This window comes from Astatotilapia calliptera, chromosome 20 (assembly GCF_900246225.1).
Source record: "Astatotilapia calliptera chromosome 20, fAstCal1.2, whole genome shotgun sequence".
NCBI lineage: Eukaryota > Metazoa > Chordata > Actinopteri > Cichliformes > Cichlidae > Astatotilapia > Astatotilapia calliptera.
Window position 1 is genome coordinate 2588521 of NC_039321.1, and position 19871 is coordinate 2608391.

A 19871-nucleotide genomic window follows, 5' to 3' on the forward strand; every position below is an offset into this window, starting at 1 on the left:
TCAGATCAAGGAGAAAAGGATGGAGAGGAGACCAGAATCAGCTGTCGTAAGAAGATCGTTTGTTATTTTTATAAGAGCAGTTTCGGTGCTATGCAGAGGACGGAAACCAGACTGGAACTGTTCGTAAAGGTTATTATCAGTGAGGTGTAGATGGACTTGTGAAGCAACTATTTATGTAGCAACGATATATATTTCATCTTTGTTTTCTTATTTAGGAGTGTTCGGCGCCTTCCTTTAGTTAACCGCTGTGACACACTCACTGGTCAGTGCAGGCACATTAAGAGGTGTTATTATACCAGTTTTCACCAGCTGATCTGAGTGAAAGCGAGGACACGGCACACACAGTGGCTAACATCTTGTGATTAACTTATGCCAAGTTAGCTAGTTCTCCTTTTGAACCCAAGCATTAGCATAATTTACTAAATAAACTTCATGTTCAAATGTTTTCTGGGGTGAAAGGAGCCGTTTTCCCCATATAATGCAACGCAGTCTATGGACTACGTCTGCAACCATAAAAGCTACTGGTGGCCATTAAAGATAAAGGATGTTTAAGGCACTTTTTAAACACTATGATTAGTAGCATTGTGATAGTGGAAGAACTAAAAGAAAATTAGTCCCAGTAAGGGGCTTCCACAGAGTCACAGCCATGATTAGATTACAGGTTCCTAAGGAAGTAAGTCCACAAACCCACAAAGAAAAAGTGGATCAGTTGGTCCTCAAAATGGACCAAGAGGTTTCCTCACTGAGAGACAAAAAAGAACTAGATCACAGATACATGACTAAAGAAAGAATACAAGATGAAATACTTGGATAGGCTAAGACATGCAGAACAGAAAGAGAAGTGGGGTGGGGGTAAGGGGGGGTGGGTATTTAAGCCTTGGGAGTTGTAGCTATGGAGCTGGAAACTTGCAGTGAATGGAGTTCACCCTATCCATTAAAAGGCAGCACTGATTTCTTCAGAGACATGCTCCACCCTCTGGTTTGCATCTTTGTGGTGAGGGATTCAAATTGCAACAAGATAATGAGCATAAGCGCACCACAATGTTAACATGCGAAGACCAAAGTGCAGGGCAACAATGTCAGCGCGTGCTGCCCATTAGTCTAGCGACATTTAACACTGTGTCTGTGTGTATTTGCTGCCAAAACAGGCCTGACTTATCGAGGCATCAACTCCACTAGATCCCTAAGGTGTGCTGTGTTACCTGTCACCAACATGTTAGCAACAGATCCTTTGAATCCTGTAAGTTGGGAGGTGGGGCATCCATGGACTGGACTTGTTTGTCCAGCGCATTCCACAGATGCTTATTTGGACTGAAATCTGTAGAATATGGAGGACAAGTCAACACCTGAAATGCAGATTTTTCTTCCTCAAAGCATTCTGGAACCATGTTTGTTTTGTTGCAGTACGCATTGTCCCACTGAAAAACGCCACACCCACTGAGATTGAGATTGGCTGAGATTGAGTTACAGTTTTTACACAGCTGAATAAATGTTAAAAGTGTGAGATGCGCGAGAATTTACTCCGGTGTGCTGTTATATTTTAGATAGCAAGGAGCAGACGGCTGAGTTTATTAAACTCCACTGAAACAATCTGCAAACTTCATTAAAATTTAATAAACTATCATCTTGTCTTTAGTTAGCACATACCTTAAACACTTAAAGCTGTAAGCTAATGATAGTTATATAAGAGCAGATGCTGCTGGTGCAATAAGCTGTACGCTGTACGTCCAATGGATGCATGATCTGATTAGTCGACTAATCGCAAAAATAATCGGTGACTAGTCGACTATCAAAATAATCGTTTGTGGCAGCCCTAGTCAGCACGGGCACCCCGACTGGTCTGTAGCTATACAGCCCCCTGCACAACAGAGTGTGCTGCACTGTGTATTCAGACACCGTTCTATCAGAACCAACATTAACTTCTTGAGTATTTGAGCTACTATAGGCCCACACGGGCCTGTCTTTGCTCCCCATGTGCATCAGTGAGCCTTGGTCATCCGTGACCGTGTCACTGATTCAACACTATTTCTTCCCACTGCAGACTGGGAACACCCCACAAGGGCTGCAGGTGTGTAGCTGCTCTGACCCAGTTACAAAATATTGACTTACTCCCTAATATATCTCCACCGTTAAGTTTTATAATACATGAAATTACTTTGACTCATTTACTCTGGCAGTGAATTTCAGTAAGAGCAGTACTCACAACCAAATCCAAGATGGATGTCATGGTGTCGTGACATCCATCTTGCATACGTACCAAAACAAAAAACCCTCTGCAACATATTTCAACCTTCCTTGAAGTTTCAGCAGATTACAAAACCTCACTAAGTAAGGTGATGGAGCTCTAACTTTCCATAACCAAATACAGCTTCATCCGTTGGGTCTGTCTTCTCTGTTTTTGGTGATTTTTGTGTTAAATATGACTATTTAAGGATCTGCCGCTGACAGCTGACTATGCAGAGCATGACTCTGCGTGTGCTCATTAGAGTAAATCCCTGTTATTATTGCTGCTTAGGAAACACCAGGAGACAGACGTACAAAGACCTCTGGCAGTCTGACACACACACATGCACATGCAAATACACACTTGTATTTCCAAAACTTCATTTCAGCTTATAAAATATAATTATCTTCACCTTCAATTATAAATTCTTAACAATGAAATCTTTGAATTTACTTTATGAAAATTGCTTCATTTAATCTGTGTAAACAGATTTATGTGACTACAAAACACACACACAGACACACACACACATTCATGCACTGAGGCTGTGCACAGCGGGATTACTTTTGCACTTTAACTACTTTCAGCAGGATACCAGTGTGTCACACATCCTATTGTAGGGGCTTGACTCCTTTGTGGAGATTAAAAGCAATTCCCGTTAATGTAATCATTCCATTTAAGAATGAATACCTGGTTTAAGGTTCATTTTAAGTTAAGTCTCCAGGAAATGTCCCCTGCAGTGATGGAAACATGTCTACACGTGTAACACACTGACTCACTGATTCTCCATCTGCTTGTCTTTGATCTGAAGGAAAATCTTGAAAAGGTGATCTCACCTTTATCATGACTGTATAAAATGACACACTCATCATTGTTGTGCATTATTATACTGAGTGTATAAAAGAAGCTTGTTTTGAAGCTCTCTCATAGCGACCATCATTATCTGAATAATATTTTGCATTGTGGTGCAAACTAAACCACAACCTGTAGACAAATCAGGTGTCCGCAAAATGGCTGTGAAAAGCTCCAACGTCCACGTATTTGTGGCTCATCAGTCACAAAGCTGCTTTTATAAGCTCACTTCAAACAAACAATCAAACTGAGGAAGGATGGATGGTGTGCAGAGGCTACTGTCATGTTCGTTCATTCATTTGTTTACTCGGCTGAATGCCAGTGGGTAGGTACACAAATCAGGTTTAGTTCACTCTAGCAAAAGTTTATTCACCCTTACCTGACAAAGCCAGAGGTGAAGCAGAAAGAAACAAAAACTTTTCTTAGTTTTTCTTAGTAAATTCGGTTTTCCTGCTTCTGTCTTTCCTTCCTCTGTTTTATCATTGTCCTCTTCCTTTGCATTTTGCATTTTTCCTTCCTTTCCTTTGTCTTTTCTTTCCACCTCTCTTTCTGCTGGCATTTTCCAATCCTCTCTTCTTGTCTTTCTTTAAAAAAAAACTGTCCCTAGTTTTGAAAAAGTCCTCCCTTGCCTCCCTTTTTGTTTTCTTTTCTCCCTTTTTTCCTTCTGCCGCATCTACTTGCTGTGATTTCCAGACATCCTCTTTATGTTTCTTTCTACTCTTGAGGTGGGATTTTCTTCCCCCCCAGTGATACCAGCGTAGCTACAAAAACAGCCAATCAGTCCCTTTGTCTGTTTTTTTCTTTTGCCCGCCTGTCCTGTTTGGTTGTTTTGTCATCATAATTGTTGTCTAAAGGCCGAAAAAGATGCCCAGCGGATGTACTTTACCAAGTGCACCATCCCGGCCTTGCCTTACTGGTCCATTTGATTGACCTTTGTTTTTATTGTTTATTTTATTTTATTTTCAGTTGTTACATACGGGACAGACATGACTGGGGGAAGGGAAATGGTGAAAAAGAGGGAGGGAAAGAAAAGCAGCAGGGAAGAGGAACGGTGAGTCCCTTTGTCTGCCTGTCAGGTGTGTGCATGTCTTTCAGGACGTTTGTGCTCTTGATTGCTCCATTCACACAAACTCAGGTGTGTTGACTTAGCCACTGAAATGCTCTGCACCCCTACAAGTGACCACATTTTAAGAAACAACGATTTCAGGACTGACATACAAAGGCCTTCACACAGTCTATCTAAATAAATCCAATTCCTGAACCTCCAATTTCGTTAGCTTGCTGCTATTAAGAGATTCACTTTTAATTTGCTTACAGTGTAAATAGGATAAAATGGGTATAAATTGTATATAATGATGGTAGAAAGTCAGAAATCTGCAGGTGCGCCCAACAGCAGTAGATCAGAGATGTTGATTAATGAAGTGCATTGATCTGAAACTGAAATAAGAGCTATTTATTTAAAGGAGCAGCAGTCTAAGCGGAGAGGCCTAGACCCCATCTCGCAAGAGCCATGAGGCCTTTTCCCAGTTGGATATGTCTGAAACACCTCATCTAGAGGGCACCCAGCACACATCCTGGTGCTTGAACCACCACAACTGCATCTCTATTCTGAGCTCTTATTAATGACCAAGGCCCTCTGCCAATCTAATGCTGAGTACTGCATTTCTCCTGTTTGTGTCAATCTTATTTCATCAGTCACACTCACAGCCATAGGTCAGAGTAGGAACAGAAATTGAGGGCTTTATTTTCAAGCTCAGCTCTTTTTTTTAACCAAAATAAAAGAAAAAAACAGCATCCATATGCCTGTTTTCACCAGCCCATATGTCAAACTCCATCAAAATATGAAACATGAAAAAAAACAAAAAAACAAAGAAAACAAAGAAAACAAAAACTCCACGAAAACAATTCACTGACCTAAATACCGCTCACTATCATAATACTTCATAAAACTGAATTCATTTCAGGCTTCCTTCCATCCCAGAGATTTCCCCTTGACTGGCTTTGGAACGCCAGCACAACTGGAGGCAGCGGCCGGATGGAGCTCTGGGTGGTTCTGCTTTGACTGCACCCAGTCAGGCGTGGAGATGGTTTGATTGATAGATAAAAGTCCTTTTTAACTTTGCTTCTTTGAGATGGAGAAAATTTTAAATGCAGTAGTTTTAACAGTATTTATGCCAAGGCAATAGTTGTTTTTTGTTTCGTTTTTCTGTCCCTCCTTCTTCTGCTGCAGGAGGAGAGACATTTAAATATGGATCCAGGTGTTTGAATAAACACAGATGTTTTCCATGTTTCCCTCCCAGAAAACAGCAAATGAACTGGCAGGCCACAGATTTCAAAGATGCTGAGTGACAACTCAAATCTCCTTGGAGACCAGATCCTTTTCCAAAGTGACTTTAGTAAACTCAGCTGCAGACAGAAGAGTAAAGTGCAGCAAGTGAACACAAAACACAGTAATTGTCAGGGTTCATGGGTCACTGACCCATGGTTTTCAATTTGTTTATGTGAACTGTTTATTTTCCATATGTTCACATTTCCACCAAGGCGTTCCCAAGCCAGTCGAGAGATATAATCACTCTGGCCCGGGACCTCTTCTCAATGGGACATGCTCAGAACACCTCATCCAGGAGGCGCCCAGGAGGCATCCTTGTCAAATGCCCGAAACAGCTCAACTGGCTCCTTTCAATGCGGAGGAGCAGCGGCTCTACTCTGGCAACCAGGAGGTGAAACTGCTGAGTAGTCCAAAGTGCTGAATCGCAAGTGGCATCATTTGTGGTGTCATTAGCACCCTGAAAGTCACCTAGCCATCATGGGACTTATTAGAGCAATATAACAGTCAACATGTGGATGAATGCTAAGTGGTCTATGGCAGCCTTTCTCAAAGTGTGGTAGGCGTACCACTAGTGATACTTGGGCTCTCTCTGGTGGTACGCGGGAAATCTCCAATTTTTTTTTTTTTTAAGATTAAATAATATACCATTGTGGAGGTATGCAAAGACGACGCAAGAGTTCCCGAGGCTCTTCTGGGAGCCAAACAGAAAAGTCTCCCCAAGCGTGAATCCTCTATGAAGAGCAGCCTTTCCTTATCGCCAGTGGTCGTGGCAGCGGGGAGTTGGTGAGGCCAGCTCGCACCGGCAACTGTCGAAGGAAGACGTGAGTGAAGAGGAATCCGCCGTTATCCGTTCCTAGCAAGGTCAGCGTGCACTCTGTGAGCTCGAGAGCGGCACCATCAGCCAGCCCCTAGAGAGACGAGTTTCTTGGGCCGCTCTGCATCGGAAAGGTAGCAGGGCCGCAGTAGCAGCGCCTTGAGAGCAGCGTATTTCCTATCACTTACCACATAAATGAAGACCGGAAACTAAACAGCAGAGGCGTTTGTAGGGTTACTGAAGTTGGGCTAGCTGGTATATAATGATGTGCTGCTTGGTGGCTAGCTACACAGCTATGGTTAGGATAATATAAACACAGTGAAGCTGGAGGATGAACGCTAACTTTTTTCCACTTGATGAGGGTTCCCGATGGTTAGGAACAAATGTAACTGCATGGCAGGATGCTGTTAACAGACCAAACTTCAGTGAGAAGAACAACTGCAATACGAGGTTAGTCATTAATATACTGCTGCATGGGCTGGGCTGTAGTTACATTGTAAGGTTTTAAAAACTAAGATTTAAAATGAATAATGATGATAAAAATCGAGAGAGGCCGACAGCGATCACTGACTTTTTAGGGGCTTGTTCAGATTAAATAGAACAGAATACAAAGCATTAAAACACGTTAAAAACATAACAGCCTTAATAAATTCAGAGTAGTTTGGACCCGGAAGCAGGTTTCATCAGGTCATCACTTAAAGATTGGAAATCCCACCTGTTGTGAATGTTTTAATGCAGTACAGTTGTTATTAGTATCACTTCTCACACCCTGTTTATGACAGTTAAAATACAAAACATTCATATATAAATAAAATTGTCTCTTGTAAACTGTATGTGGTGTTAAATAGGCCTTGATCCATTCTCCTTCCAGGATTTTGATGATTTGTCCTCATGATTATTTTTCTTATATTGAGAAGATGATTGTTATTCTCTCACTGATAAATTCAAAAACAGTGGTGAAAAAGTCAATGGAAGTTCACAGGAGGACTAAATGGTACTGAACAGGACGGTCACAACAGTTGCAGGCTGCGTCATGCTGAAAGTTTTTCCTTCCCACTGTCCGCACATGCTTGCTCAAAAGAGGCTGTCTGATTGTTGGGTTTTCTCTCTATTTTCGAAGGGTCTTTAACTTCCAATATAAAGGGCCTTAAGGTGACTGTTGCTGTGATTTGGCGATATGTAAATAAAATGGGATTCAATTCAAAATCATCTTTTATTCCATTTTTTTATTTTTGCTGGAACCCATAACTGAAATTAAAATGTAACTACGATGAAACTGCAGTTTTTGCTTCTGTAAAAGGTAAGAACGGGTATTTTACCAAAAAATGGTCTAAAACACTCAAAAACCGCCTGAAGCATCTCTGCATATGTCCTTCAACTATTCTTGTAGTAGGGAGTGTCCCTGTAATTTCCATTGTTGTTTTGCATACCAGAAAAATTCTAGTTTTTTCATGATGTTTCAGCTCATTGTTCTCATTACTCACCACCTGCTTTGAATTAGTGTGCAGGGAGGAGAGCCGGAGATGTTTCAACATTTACGTAGCGTTCCCCTGTGACCATCACATGATCGCAGGCTGACACGTTGCTCTCACAATGTTTATTTAGTAGATCTTTTTTCTGGGAAGGAGACAACTAACTAATCTCTCTGAGAAAGCGAAGATGGCATGTGTCTGCAGTGTGTTGTTAGTAGTTGTACTTTACTACCTCAGCAGCTCAGTGCTTCTGTTTGAATCCTGTTTGTGTTGATCCAGCTGAATTTGACTGTAGGGAAACCAGTAGGTTCATCCACTCATACTTCACTCACTGTCTCACCTGGCAGGAACTCCCTATTCAAATGTCTCAAAGTAAAGAGTGAACAGAAGCCACACACATGCCAAAACATCAAAATGTGGCCCTTAAGGTATATAAAACAAAGAAATCAACAACTGTGCCACATTTGGCTTATGAGTGGCATGAAAGGAGATTAGATTAGGCCTTTGTGCTCTTCAAGAGTGTGTTGTCATTTTCATGCAAATACTTGCAGAAAACAAAACAGCACCATCCCCATCTCGGTTCATGGGGAAAATAATCCTGCTTTTGATTGATTCCCTTAGTATATGTATATGACAACAGCTTCATAATGGGACCTCAGTAATGAATGGTTGGCACCATGGTGACTACATTCACCTTAGTGGATGGGAACCAGGTGGCCCTTTATTTTATCATAAAGATGCTGAATGGGTATAAAGTTGGTGCTCACTGAAGCCCACTCAAGTTGTTCCACACACTGGAACAAAACAGATTGGTGACATAAAGTTGATATCAGAAATACAGAAACAAATGGGGTGTAGAGAAAAAAACTGCTGCCACAAATTGCTCAGAAACGGGTTCTGTAAAGTGCAACTGTTATTGTAATAAGGGATTTTGTATTACATGCTCATATTTCTCTATTTGGTTATTTTTTGTATTTTTTGTATTTTTTGTTTTGTTTTATTGTCCCATGTCTGGTTTTGTTCTGGTCAATTTCTATCATTTTCCTTCTGTGCTTTCCAGGCCACGTCTCCCCGGAGAGAGATTTTAATCTTAAAGGAGTTCTTGTTTAAGTGATAGTTCAATAAAATGTGAAAACAACTGTGGGTTAAACCCTCCATCAAACGGATAAATGTTCAACTCTGACCGTGTTTTTGTTCTCTTTCACTGCAAGACTTTGAGGTAGGTCAGGTTCCTTTTGTTTGATTAAAGGGTGGAGGAAGTGCAGATGCTAGCATGGGCAAACTACTGAGCAGTTAGCATGTCGACATTAGTGTGTAATGCTTATCCAAACCACAGACGTTTGGGGACTTGACATCATTGATACTGTTTTGATATGAAGGTTACATAGAATGAAAATATGGATAATTGTTGTGGTTACATTTTTACAGATGTATATTTTATAGTGTGGGACTATACTAAAAATGCTTTATTTGGGCCCAGGAGATTTCTTTGTTACAGTACTATAAGTGGACACTAGGATAAGGGGCAATAAAGGGAATTTCACATTATTGTGGAAAATTAGAGTGTCAGTAAAATTCAAACTTTTTGAATTTATACTAGAGTCACCTTCATTGGTGATAAAATAAAGTCCCAACACTCTCATCTTCCACCTGCACAAATCTGAACATTTGTTGACTTTGGTTGTTTTATAATGCAATAAACTAAATATGTTGGGGGTCTTGAATACAGATAGTTGAAGGCATTTTTTCATAAATGTTTTCCATTGTGTATAAGTCTGAATATGGTGACTTGCATGAAATGTCTGGAATTCCTGATGTGGACATTTTAAAATCCGAGTTAATGAAGCCTTCTGGTAAATGGACTGATTCTTATATAGCGCCTTTCTACTCTCCCGAAGTACGCAAAGCACTCTACACAACATGCCACATTCACCCAGTCACACCAACACTTCCCTCTAAGCTTTTAGCTTCCTAGCTAACATTCATACTGGATGAATCGGAGAGCAACTTAGGGTTTGTATCTTGTCCAAGGATACTTGGCATGCAGACTGGAGGAGCCAGGGATCAAACCACTAACCTTTTGATCAGTAGATGACCTCCTCTTCTAGGGGTGTAACAATACATGTATCAGTATTGAACCATTCGATACAGTGCTTTTGGTTCGGTACGCATATGTATCGAACAATACAACATTTTCAATTTATTTTATCAACTTTTCTTCTGACGATGCTGTCTGTGTTGAGCGCTCAGTGGATCTGCGCTCGACTACTCCGCATTTGCCGCGTTATGGCATTAGAGTCATTTTAACGAGATTAACGCTGACAGCACTAGTGGGAACACAACGAATATGACTGCACATTTACGCCGACAGCATCCTAGTGCAAAGACAAGTGGAAGCAGACAAAAACAACAAGCACGCATGCTACAAACTTTAGCCGAGTCATTTAGACAGCCGTTAGCACATGATTCTCCTTATGGGGACCTGATATGTTTCATATGCTGCTGAGAATATAGCCCAGAAGAAGCGTATAGTAGAGCTTTTACTTTGGAAAGAGACATTTCTCTGTAACAAACTCTCTTTTCCAAACATGAGTGATTTCTCGATCAGATAGATTTGTTTATTTTTATTATATTGTTGTTTCAGCAACATTAAATTTAAAAACTGTACTTTTGAGTTAAAATATATATTTATAATTTTAATAAATGACAAATTATAAAGGCATGAACATTTTTTTTTGCATCGAAAAAATATCGAACTGTGACACCAAAGTATGGAACCGAACCGTGAATGTTGTGTATCGTTGCACCCCTATACTCTACCCCCCTGAGCTACAGCCACCCCCCTGCTAGCTATTAAAATGATAGAATGTGAATTTGGACTTGTATGAAAGGAAAGGTGCAGAGTTTACTAGAGTCCCCGGGTTCATGCTTAGACTATATGGACCATATGTGTTGGTTGGTGAAGTCCCATTCTGAAGTCTCAGTGTTGACTGCTGTTGTGTTGACTATTTGAAGCCAGAAATGACCATATTTGAATGAGAGAATAGACTGCTGCCAGCCCATAATGTTAACACTGAAACTGTAGAGTACTAATAAAATTTAAGAATTTTGCTCACCTAAACTGAATTTGTAGACAAACTGTACTTCACAGCAGGCCATGTTTGTTTCCAGAGAACTCTACCTGAACACTTCAAATGCTTCAAAAGGCACCAGCAACACAAATATGTTATCTGACTCTCTCCTGGAAAGGCAAAGCCATCAGATAATAAGCAGTTACAACTGCCTGTGCTGAAAAACCTGTCAGTTAAAAAAAATCCTGTACAGTTGAGGGATATAAATACAGATAACACCAAAACAGTATGTTGTACCAGGTTATAAACGTTCTTTTTAACACTGTAAAGCTGGACGTTTTCATCTGGGACTATATGGGGATTTTCTTTTTTACACCCTGCCTCAACTGCCATTGAAGAAAGTGAAGTTTTTTCTGTTGCACTTCCTACTTGGCTTCCTTTCAGCCCTGAAGATTAGAGGTAGACCCCTTACAATGTTCAAACTATCTGCCTAATTTTGTCTAGCTCCCCTTGCGAATGGGTGGGCAAAACATGACTCTTGCCTGTGACGTCACCATAATTATTAAAGGTTGACCTATAGTTTTTATTGTATTTGTTCAGATCAGTGTGGCAGTCAATGAATAAAGCTGTAAAGGTCAAGACTGAGTCAAATTCAAAGGAGTGCGTGTAAGACCATGGTACAGGAAACACACACAAACGCTGGTACATATATCTTTGTGAGGACTCTGTGACATAACACATTCTCAAGACCATAACGCAAAAATGAAAGCCTCCCTATTGTTACTGAATACTGATTCTAATCTTAACCTGAAAAACAAATCTGAACCTAAAGAAAGTTTTGACCAGACACAAAGTCCTCATAAAGCGAACATTAACAACAGCAGGGACAAATGCACAAACTGGCAATGGAAATCTCTCTTGGACATGCCGAGTATCACTTCCTTTTCCTGCCAAGCAATCAGACAGCGCTGCCGCTACCCTATGCAGCATGTTTGTGTTAAAGGTTGTGCTGGAGATAGTGAAACATCAGCAATTCCAGAAGACTCTGGACAATATTAGGAAAAAGATGATATGTTGCACTTGTTCTAGTTTCTTTACTTCAATCTTCTGTAATTTTTGAATTTTATTGAAATAACACATGTAAGAGAAAGTTAGTAAAAATCAGAAACCACTAAAACATAAAGTAATGTTTTCCTGGTTGCACTCCTCTTCTGATCTCGTCGATAACAAATGTAACATACAAGCAGAAAAGCTGGTAGGTGTGTAATGAGTGCATTAACTCTGAAGCAGCCTTCATGCACGACCATTCTCCCTGTAACTTATTAAGACTTTCGACCTACAAAGGGCTTTAGTGGACTCTAGCTGATTTCTGAAACCCTTTTGACAAAGACAAGATGCTTGACACACTTCACAGTCAATACTCTGTGATATGCTGCAGAAACATTTTGGTTCATAACAGGAACGCACTGATTGTTGAAATCGCTTATTGAAATATATGGTTAATGTCATTTGGGGGTTTATTTGTTTTTCTGATTAATTTCACTCATTTTCAGTACGGTGAAAAAAGTTTTTGTAGATTCAAGAACTGAGAAGAACTGTTTGACAGTGATTAAAATAGTATTTTTGCACCAACGAGGAAATTCCCACAGAGCTATTAGCTGGAAAGTGGACAGGTGGAGGACCAAAGAAGTGGCAGGACTGAAGATCTATCTATAGCTGATCACACAGGAGGTGAGGGTAGGGATGTCACCGAGCCTGATACTTAGGGTAGTTCTCAACACAATAAAAACACAGTGGTGCGTGTTTGCTTCTGGCCCTAGAGTTGATCCAGTTCTACCTACTGTTTGCCGAAGCCTCTTCAAGTGGTCTCGGGCGAAGGTTGGCTGTCAGGAAGCCATTCTTAAGGAAGCAAACCAAGGCTGAGGTATGCCAGTTACTGTGACAACAACTAAACTGAACATCGGTAACAACACCTTTTAAGGACTCGTGAATCTAAATTTGAATTTTTTCAAATTGTCATCGATATGTATGGAGGACGTCAACAGGAAAGTACAACCACCATCCGCAACCATCTGTAAAACAATGTAGGCTCTGCTATGGTTTGGGGCTACGTGTCAACCAGTGGTGTTGGAGATCTTTTTCAAAACTGATGGAATTATGAACTTACTAAATAGTAGGTTGCTCAAGACTTCTGCAAAATACTATAACTGCATCTCTTCTTCATAATAGCATGTATTTATTTATTTCAGTCTGTCCAAAAGCCTAAAACCGCCGCCCCTCAAGGGGCCTCACACCAGGACAACTAACTCTTGCAGCTGAATAATGACTTCTAGCAAATGTCTAGTCATCAACTTGCTTGCTAAAGCAACAGAAAGACAGACTTGTCAGGTCAGGCAGAGATACTGAAGGTGGTCCTGCTGGAGTGTCCCACAGGTCCAATGGTGGCTGCTGAATTTTTACGCATTTCTAGAGCATCATTAGGACTTAAATGAGCCAGCATTACTGTTGCATCAAATTTGATCAAGTATGTGAGTTAAAGTTTTAAAACAGGTTCGGCAACATCAGTAACAAATTTACTCTTGTAAGAACATTATTAACCATCTGACTTTTGAGTAGGTGGGATCTCACGGTGCCCTGGTGATAGGGATCTTAACGGGGTCTCTCATCCAGACTGTTTTGTTCATGTGTCGCCTTACAGATGTAAGGTATCACTGAGTGACCGTGGGGATTTCCTTCCCCCTGAAATAAGGTGAAAAAGGGTCCAGTTTGATCCATTTAGATTCAGTGATGTGATTATGGCACTTTATAATAAAGTGTACTGTTACTGCTGTAGTGGTGATGCTAACGCTACACAAGTCCCAGAGCAGGAGGGCTGCTTTCATATTAACCTCCATCAAAGCAGACATTAAGGCCACTGATGCTGGCCATTAGAAAGTTTCTAAAAACTTCTAAACTGGCTTCACTATTCAGACCTGAAAGCAATGTCCATCCATAACATACACTCAGTGGGTGCACAATGCACCACTGTTGACCTGCACCACCTGCTTTCAGTGGGTGTCACTCATTCTCACACTGCCCAAATCAATCTAAAACCAAAAGCTTCAAAGCCTTCATTTAAAAAATATGTTCAACAAGTTCTCTCAGCACAGGACAAAGTCTGGTATGTTTTCACAAAAACACACTTTGTTTGCAGGGAAAAGCACACACACAGAAGCTTCTCCACAAAAACAAAAAATGCGCATATGTCACCTTCCTTCTTTCAAAACACTGACGAGCCTGTACACTTCTTCACCTCAGAGTCAATCTATCGTCTCTGGAGTTCTGGATAAAGCAGTTCATTGCACGGACTATTTTTCCATCACCTGTGAAACTTTGCAAATGCAAATATTGTCTTTGCTCTTTTTTCTTTAACTGCAGGCTTTCTGCATTAAAGCAGCTGCTCCTGATGCACGTAGACCTATAATAACTCCTCTGTTTCAGGCTTTTTTAATGTCTCTTTATGGATATTATTCACAATCAGTGGTGGGCAGTATATCATATATATCAGTCATATTTTAACCATAATATGACAAATAGTTCCACTACAGCGAAGAGACAAACAAGAGGTTAAATTCATGATAGTCAGAAGCATTGATGTGGATCTGAAGAGGAAACCGGCGCTGACAGCATACTCACAGTTTAATCACACTATTTAATAATCCACAACTAATTCACTTCAACAGGGCAAATATCAAAAACACAATACTTTGTGAAACATACATGTACTAGCAATGACTGCATATTTACACAATGACATCATAGTGTTGTCTTGATACATGCTCAGTCTTCCAGGTCAGCGTTTCTATATAACAGCCCTTACTGCAAACAGTAAACTGTTATTACTATATTAGACAAGGTTGAACTACACATCCTAAAAGCCAGGTACACACAACTAAGAAACAGTGTATCAGATATCAGTCCAGTCCTCTCTTAAAAAGCTGTAATGGTTATGGTGACAAGTGGCCAACAAGTTATATTATTTAATTCCATTGAATTGTGTTGCATGGTGCTCTGTGTTTTTACATGCATCAGCAGCAGTGCACCTGTTGCTATCAGGAGAGTTAGTTTGGACTTATTTCATGTCTGGTATTGCATCCTTTTTTTAAAAAAACATAAGTGCCAAATTATGGTCAGGCGAGTGAGCACTGAAATGCTCCACTCACAATACAACCCTCTCTGTTTGGTTTAAAGCTTGTAAGGAGGCTAATGCTGCTGTCAGCTCCGGTTATATTATCAGACTGAACTGAGATGAGACTAGTGCACATAAATCCGCTCAAAAGAAAAGAAAAAGAAAGAAAGAATATTTCTTCATTATTTTAACAATATTCGATCGTGGCTCAAAGAGTTGGGTGTTCGTCTTGTAATCGGAAGGTTGCCGGTTCGAGCCCCGGCTCGGACAATCTCGGTCGTTGTGTCCTTGGGCAAGACACTTCACCTACTGCCCGATGGCGCGATATGGCAGCCTCGCTTCTGTCAACCTGCTCCAGGGCAGCTGTGGCTACAACTGTAGCTACCTCCACCAGTGTGTGAATTAATAGTGGAATTGTAAAGCGCTTTAAGAGTCTCAAAAAGCGCATATAAATGCAATCCATTGTTATTTATCTTTTTCCTGTTTTGGGTTGTTGTGCCAGTAAATATAAACCCTTTAATTTTATTTTACTTCCATGTGTTTGTTTGTTATGTTTTATTTTACAAAGTTAAGAAAACAAGATTAAAGTGGAGTCTGATGTTGTTTGATGGAAGAATGCTTCCCAGTCTCTTCCTCACAGGGACGGATAGTCAACAACTAATCATTCAACACTGTGTCGGCTCAGCGCTGAGCACTGACACCTGAAGCCACGTGTCGATCTACAGAACCCAGTTTAAACTCCTCATCTTCAGGTTTTAATGAAGCTGGGGGCTTCGCTCAGGCTGTTAACGGATGTGTGCACACAGAAGTACAACGGAGGTGTTCACAGTCATTTCCACAGCGCACAAGTGCACACAGAGCACATGACAGTGACGGTACACTCACCCCAGCGTGCTGATGAAGCCGTTCACCGTGCCCTCGGCATACAGGGATACAATGTCCCCGATGTGGAGGAAGCTGGATGCAGAGTCAGACATTCTGCAGCTGATTTATTTCAACAGCGAGAGGAACCCGCAGGTAGAGCCGAGAGAGAGGAACTTTCTCCCCCCTCCTGTCCTCTCCTCTCCGTGTGTGGAAGTTCAGAAGCAGCGAAGAAAGTCAAAGTTTCCTCCTCGCATGCAGCGGCTGGAGTCCTGAGAGTTCAGGGGAACCTCTTTACATTCACCCCGCTTCAGTCCTGCCGCCTTCAAGGACTCACCGGCGGCTGCTGCTGCATGACAGCGAACTGTGGAAGAAAAACACTCTGAAGGAGCTCGCAAACTTTTTACAACAGGAGCGCAACGGGGGCCCACCGCTGATCCGTACCTGAGTCTGCTGAGAGGCCGTGCGGAGCACCGGAGGAAACATCTGCGTGGAGATCTTGCCGCAGGTTAAAGTGTTCACACAGAGGCGCAGACACGCAACGCGACCTGCTCCGTCCCTCCCTCTCAGTGTGTGTGTGTGTGTGGTGGTGGGGGTGTGCACGCTCGCGCGCTCACGCCGAAGACTCGGGTACTAAAAACCAGGAAGTGAGTTAAGGCGTTGATAAGACTGACAGACGGCTTCAAGAAATAAAAAATACACACACACACACACACACACACACACACACACACACACACACACACACACACACACACACACACACGGGTGTAGTGAACGCAACGCGAGCTCGGAGGCCGGTGTGACGCGTGCACTGGCAGCCTGCAGGACGTGTCCGTGCGCTCCCGAGTTTAGTGACATGTAGCCAGAAACGGTTCAAATCAAAAATCGGTCAGAATATTTGATCATAAATACAGCGAGGAAAAAAGACACAGATAAACTGGACCTCTTGTGTAACTCGGTGCAGCCGCTGCATGTAAAAAGGCTGCACAGAGTTCAGATGTTAATTTTATATTTAAACTGTAAATGCAAGTAAAATTCAGAATCTTATCTAACATATCTAGTATAGTACAGGCTCACATTTGAACAAATAAGTAAAGCTTTATAATACATTTAGAATTCACCCGCCACTTCATTAGGTACACCAGTTCAGCCTTTTATGAACACAAAATTTGCAGAAGAGCACAGTGCATTAGATCTCCACGCAGATGGGCTACAACAGAAGACCACAGCATCGGCCACTCCTGTCAGCTAAGAACAGGAAACTGAGGCTACACTTCACAGGGGCCTGAACTGACAGAAGGCCTACACTTTTAGTCTCTTAGCAACAAATGAGCCTAATTTAAATAGCACAGCCTACATGACCATTGTTGACGACTAGGTTGGTCTTGATGGCTGCTTCCAGCAGGATAAAGCACCGTGTCACGAAGCTCAGATCATCTCAAACTGGAGACAGACACTATCTCTACTTTTAAGATTAGGCTTCAAACTTTCCTTTTTGCTAAAGCATATAGTTAGGGCTGGACCAGGTGACCCTGAATCCTCCCTTAGTTATGCTGCAATAAGCATAGGCTGCTGGGGAATTCCCATGATGCACTGGGTGTTTCTTCTTCAGTCACCTTTCTCACTCACTATGTGCTTATACATCTCTCTGCATTTAATCATACTTGTTATCATTCATCTCTGGGTCTCTAACACAGCCTGGTTCTGACGGAGGTTTCTTCCTGTTAAAAGGGAGTTTTTCCTTCCCACTGTCTGTATGTATTATCGTAGGGTTTACCTTACATTATAAAGCGCCTTTAGGGGACTGTTATTGTGATTTGGTGCTGTATAAATCATATAATGTAAAGTAGCAATGTGTTTAGCATTAACCGCTTTTCCCAGGCTTGAGCATCAACAGGAAAGAATCTGAGGATACAAAAATGGCACGATTCACATTTTGTTCCACAATATAATTTTTACAAATTCAGTTATGTTTTATGTTTTTTAAAGTGTAAAAGAAGTTACTATATTTAAAAAAAAATGTTGGCAATAAACAAACGTCATCACCAGCAACCGGAAGTGGGGTTATGATGATGCTCGATGTTCTGGACAATTTTAATCACCTGTTAGAAAAAAGTCTTTGTAAAAGCAACAAAATCCATGAATTTCTGATTTTTCATATATTGTAGAAGAAAATGCGAAAATGTCAACTGCAGGTATAATTTCTGGTATCCAAGCAAGAACATGCATGAAGTGCAAACTTATTTCTGGGTTTCAGAGTTCCTCAAGTGGACATTAGAGACATTGCAGTTTTCAATCCTCAGTCTCCAAATTTTCCTGCTCACTTAACTCTAACCAGCCATGTTTCTCTAGAGCCCACTGCTGTTTTATAGACTTCTAAATATTTACAGGGATCTTTTTAAATTCCTTTCAAATCATCCCTGGAACACTTCTTTCAATCATCCTGAAGTTTTCCAGCATCTGCGAAATTACTAAAATGTTTTTTCTTTTGTCAAACAGAACTTGATTTCACCATCATTGTTATGCGACTGAAATTTAAACCATGACAACTTGTTTCTCTCAAAGATGTGAAATGCAGAAGTTTGTGGTTTGCTATTGTAAACCACAATTTTCCGTCACAAGACAGAAACACCCAGAAGCCGTGTTTTTACCCCACAGATGTGCAGGCTGAGTGTGTCTGTGGAGTCCTGCTGAGCGGAGTTCTTCTTTTAACTGTTAAATGAGCAGGTAAGCTGTCTGATGCACTTCAGCTATGCTCCAGTAAACATCACAGACGTCTTATTCGCCCGACGGTTCATGAAGCTCTGTGGAACACCTCAAGTATTTACATAAAGAAAACAGACCAAAGTGATATCAAATGACAGCTGTCTGTAGGCTTGACTCAGTCTAGCACTGTAAAGAAAAGAGGAAACAAGCAGGGCGAAACACAGTCTTGTTCCTGATTGGCTGGAAGGTGTGACACGCTACACTGAGGCGGCACAAATATTGGTTCCAGACCATTGAACTGGTGCCCACATCTGAGTTTCAGGGATTTCAATGATTCTGTTGAGTAATATAGAAGTGCACAGTGTCATACCTGGAAGCGTAAATAACACATGAAAACATGAGTGAAGAACTCTAATGAACAATGCTTTAAAAAACAAACTTTAATATTAGCCCTTAAAATGCATCCAGGATTAAAATGCATGCCTCATGTCTGGTTGTAATTTAAGAAAATCTAATCGCAATGAACTGACTGGTGTTTTTTTTATGTGGACTGTTAGGGTCATTTTTACCTTTTGCCTCCAGTTTATCTTCACTGGACCTGGATAAACGTCACACAGGTGATGATTTAAGATCTGCAACTTAATCCTGTGTATTTGTGTTAAAACCCAAAGACCTGGATACTGAACTACAACACACACACACACACACACACACACACACACACACACACACACACACACACACACACACACACACACACACTGACTCGCATCCCGACAGGTTGGTCATTGGGATGCAATACCACAAATGACCACTAGGTCAAAGAGAGCTGTTTTCATGCATTATTGCTCAACAGATTTATATATTTAATCCATGTGAACAAAAAGCTTTAGACTCTGCTACCAAAAACTTTTTATATTTGTTTTTATACAGCCACGTGTTATAGGCACAACACAAACAAGGAGGCATGAGCAGCACTGTGTCCCACCCCTCTACTGGCATCTGGAAGCCGGCCAGTCAGAATAAAATGGACTTTTTAGCCAGGCGGCCTTAAAGAGACAGGAGCCCGAATGGCTCATTTCAGAGGATCAGTGGATCAACTGAGGCGTCATGTTTTCAGCTTTTGCCTGTACATCCACGACAACAACTGCTAACAGTTAACTAGAAAAATTTGCATTTCCTGCGAAAATGCAGTGTGGATGCTTAAAGCTGAAGCTGTATGCAAAAAGTAGCTGAAAAAGCTGAAAAGTTGCAGAAATTGTAAAAACTTTGCAGAAGCAAAAGAAGTTTGCTAAAATGGAATAACTTAGCAGAACTGCAATATCTTAGAGGAAACATAATACTTGGCAGAAATACAATAGCATAGCAGAA

At 41.1% G+C, this 19871-nt stretch overlaps 1 protein-coding gene across 2 annotated transcripts in view; it reads right to left on the minus strand.

Moving 5' to 3' along the window:
• itpr3 (inositol 1,4,5-trisphosphate receptor, type 3) overlaps window positions 1-18669 on the minus strand; it is a 74618-nt gene extending 55949 nt beyond the window's left edge. For both annotated transcript variants that reach the window (XM_026154035.1, XM_026154034.1), the window contains exons 1-3: window positions 18446-18669; window positions 16236-16424; window positions 15816-16155 (exon numbers count right to left, since the gene is read on the minus strand). In XM_026154035.1, coding sequence (XP_026009820.1) covers window positions 15816-15907 — 92 coding nt within the window. In that variant the 5' untranslated portion in view covers window positions 15908-16155; window positions 16236-16424; window positions 18446-18669. The remainder of the gene's footprint in view (window positions 1-15815; window positions 16156-16235; window positions 16425-18445) is intronic.
• Window positions 18670-19871: the final 1202 nt, after the last annotated feature.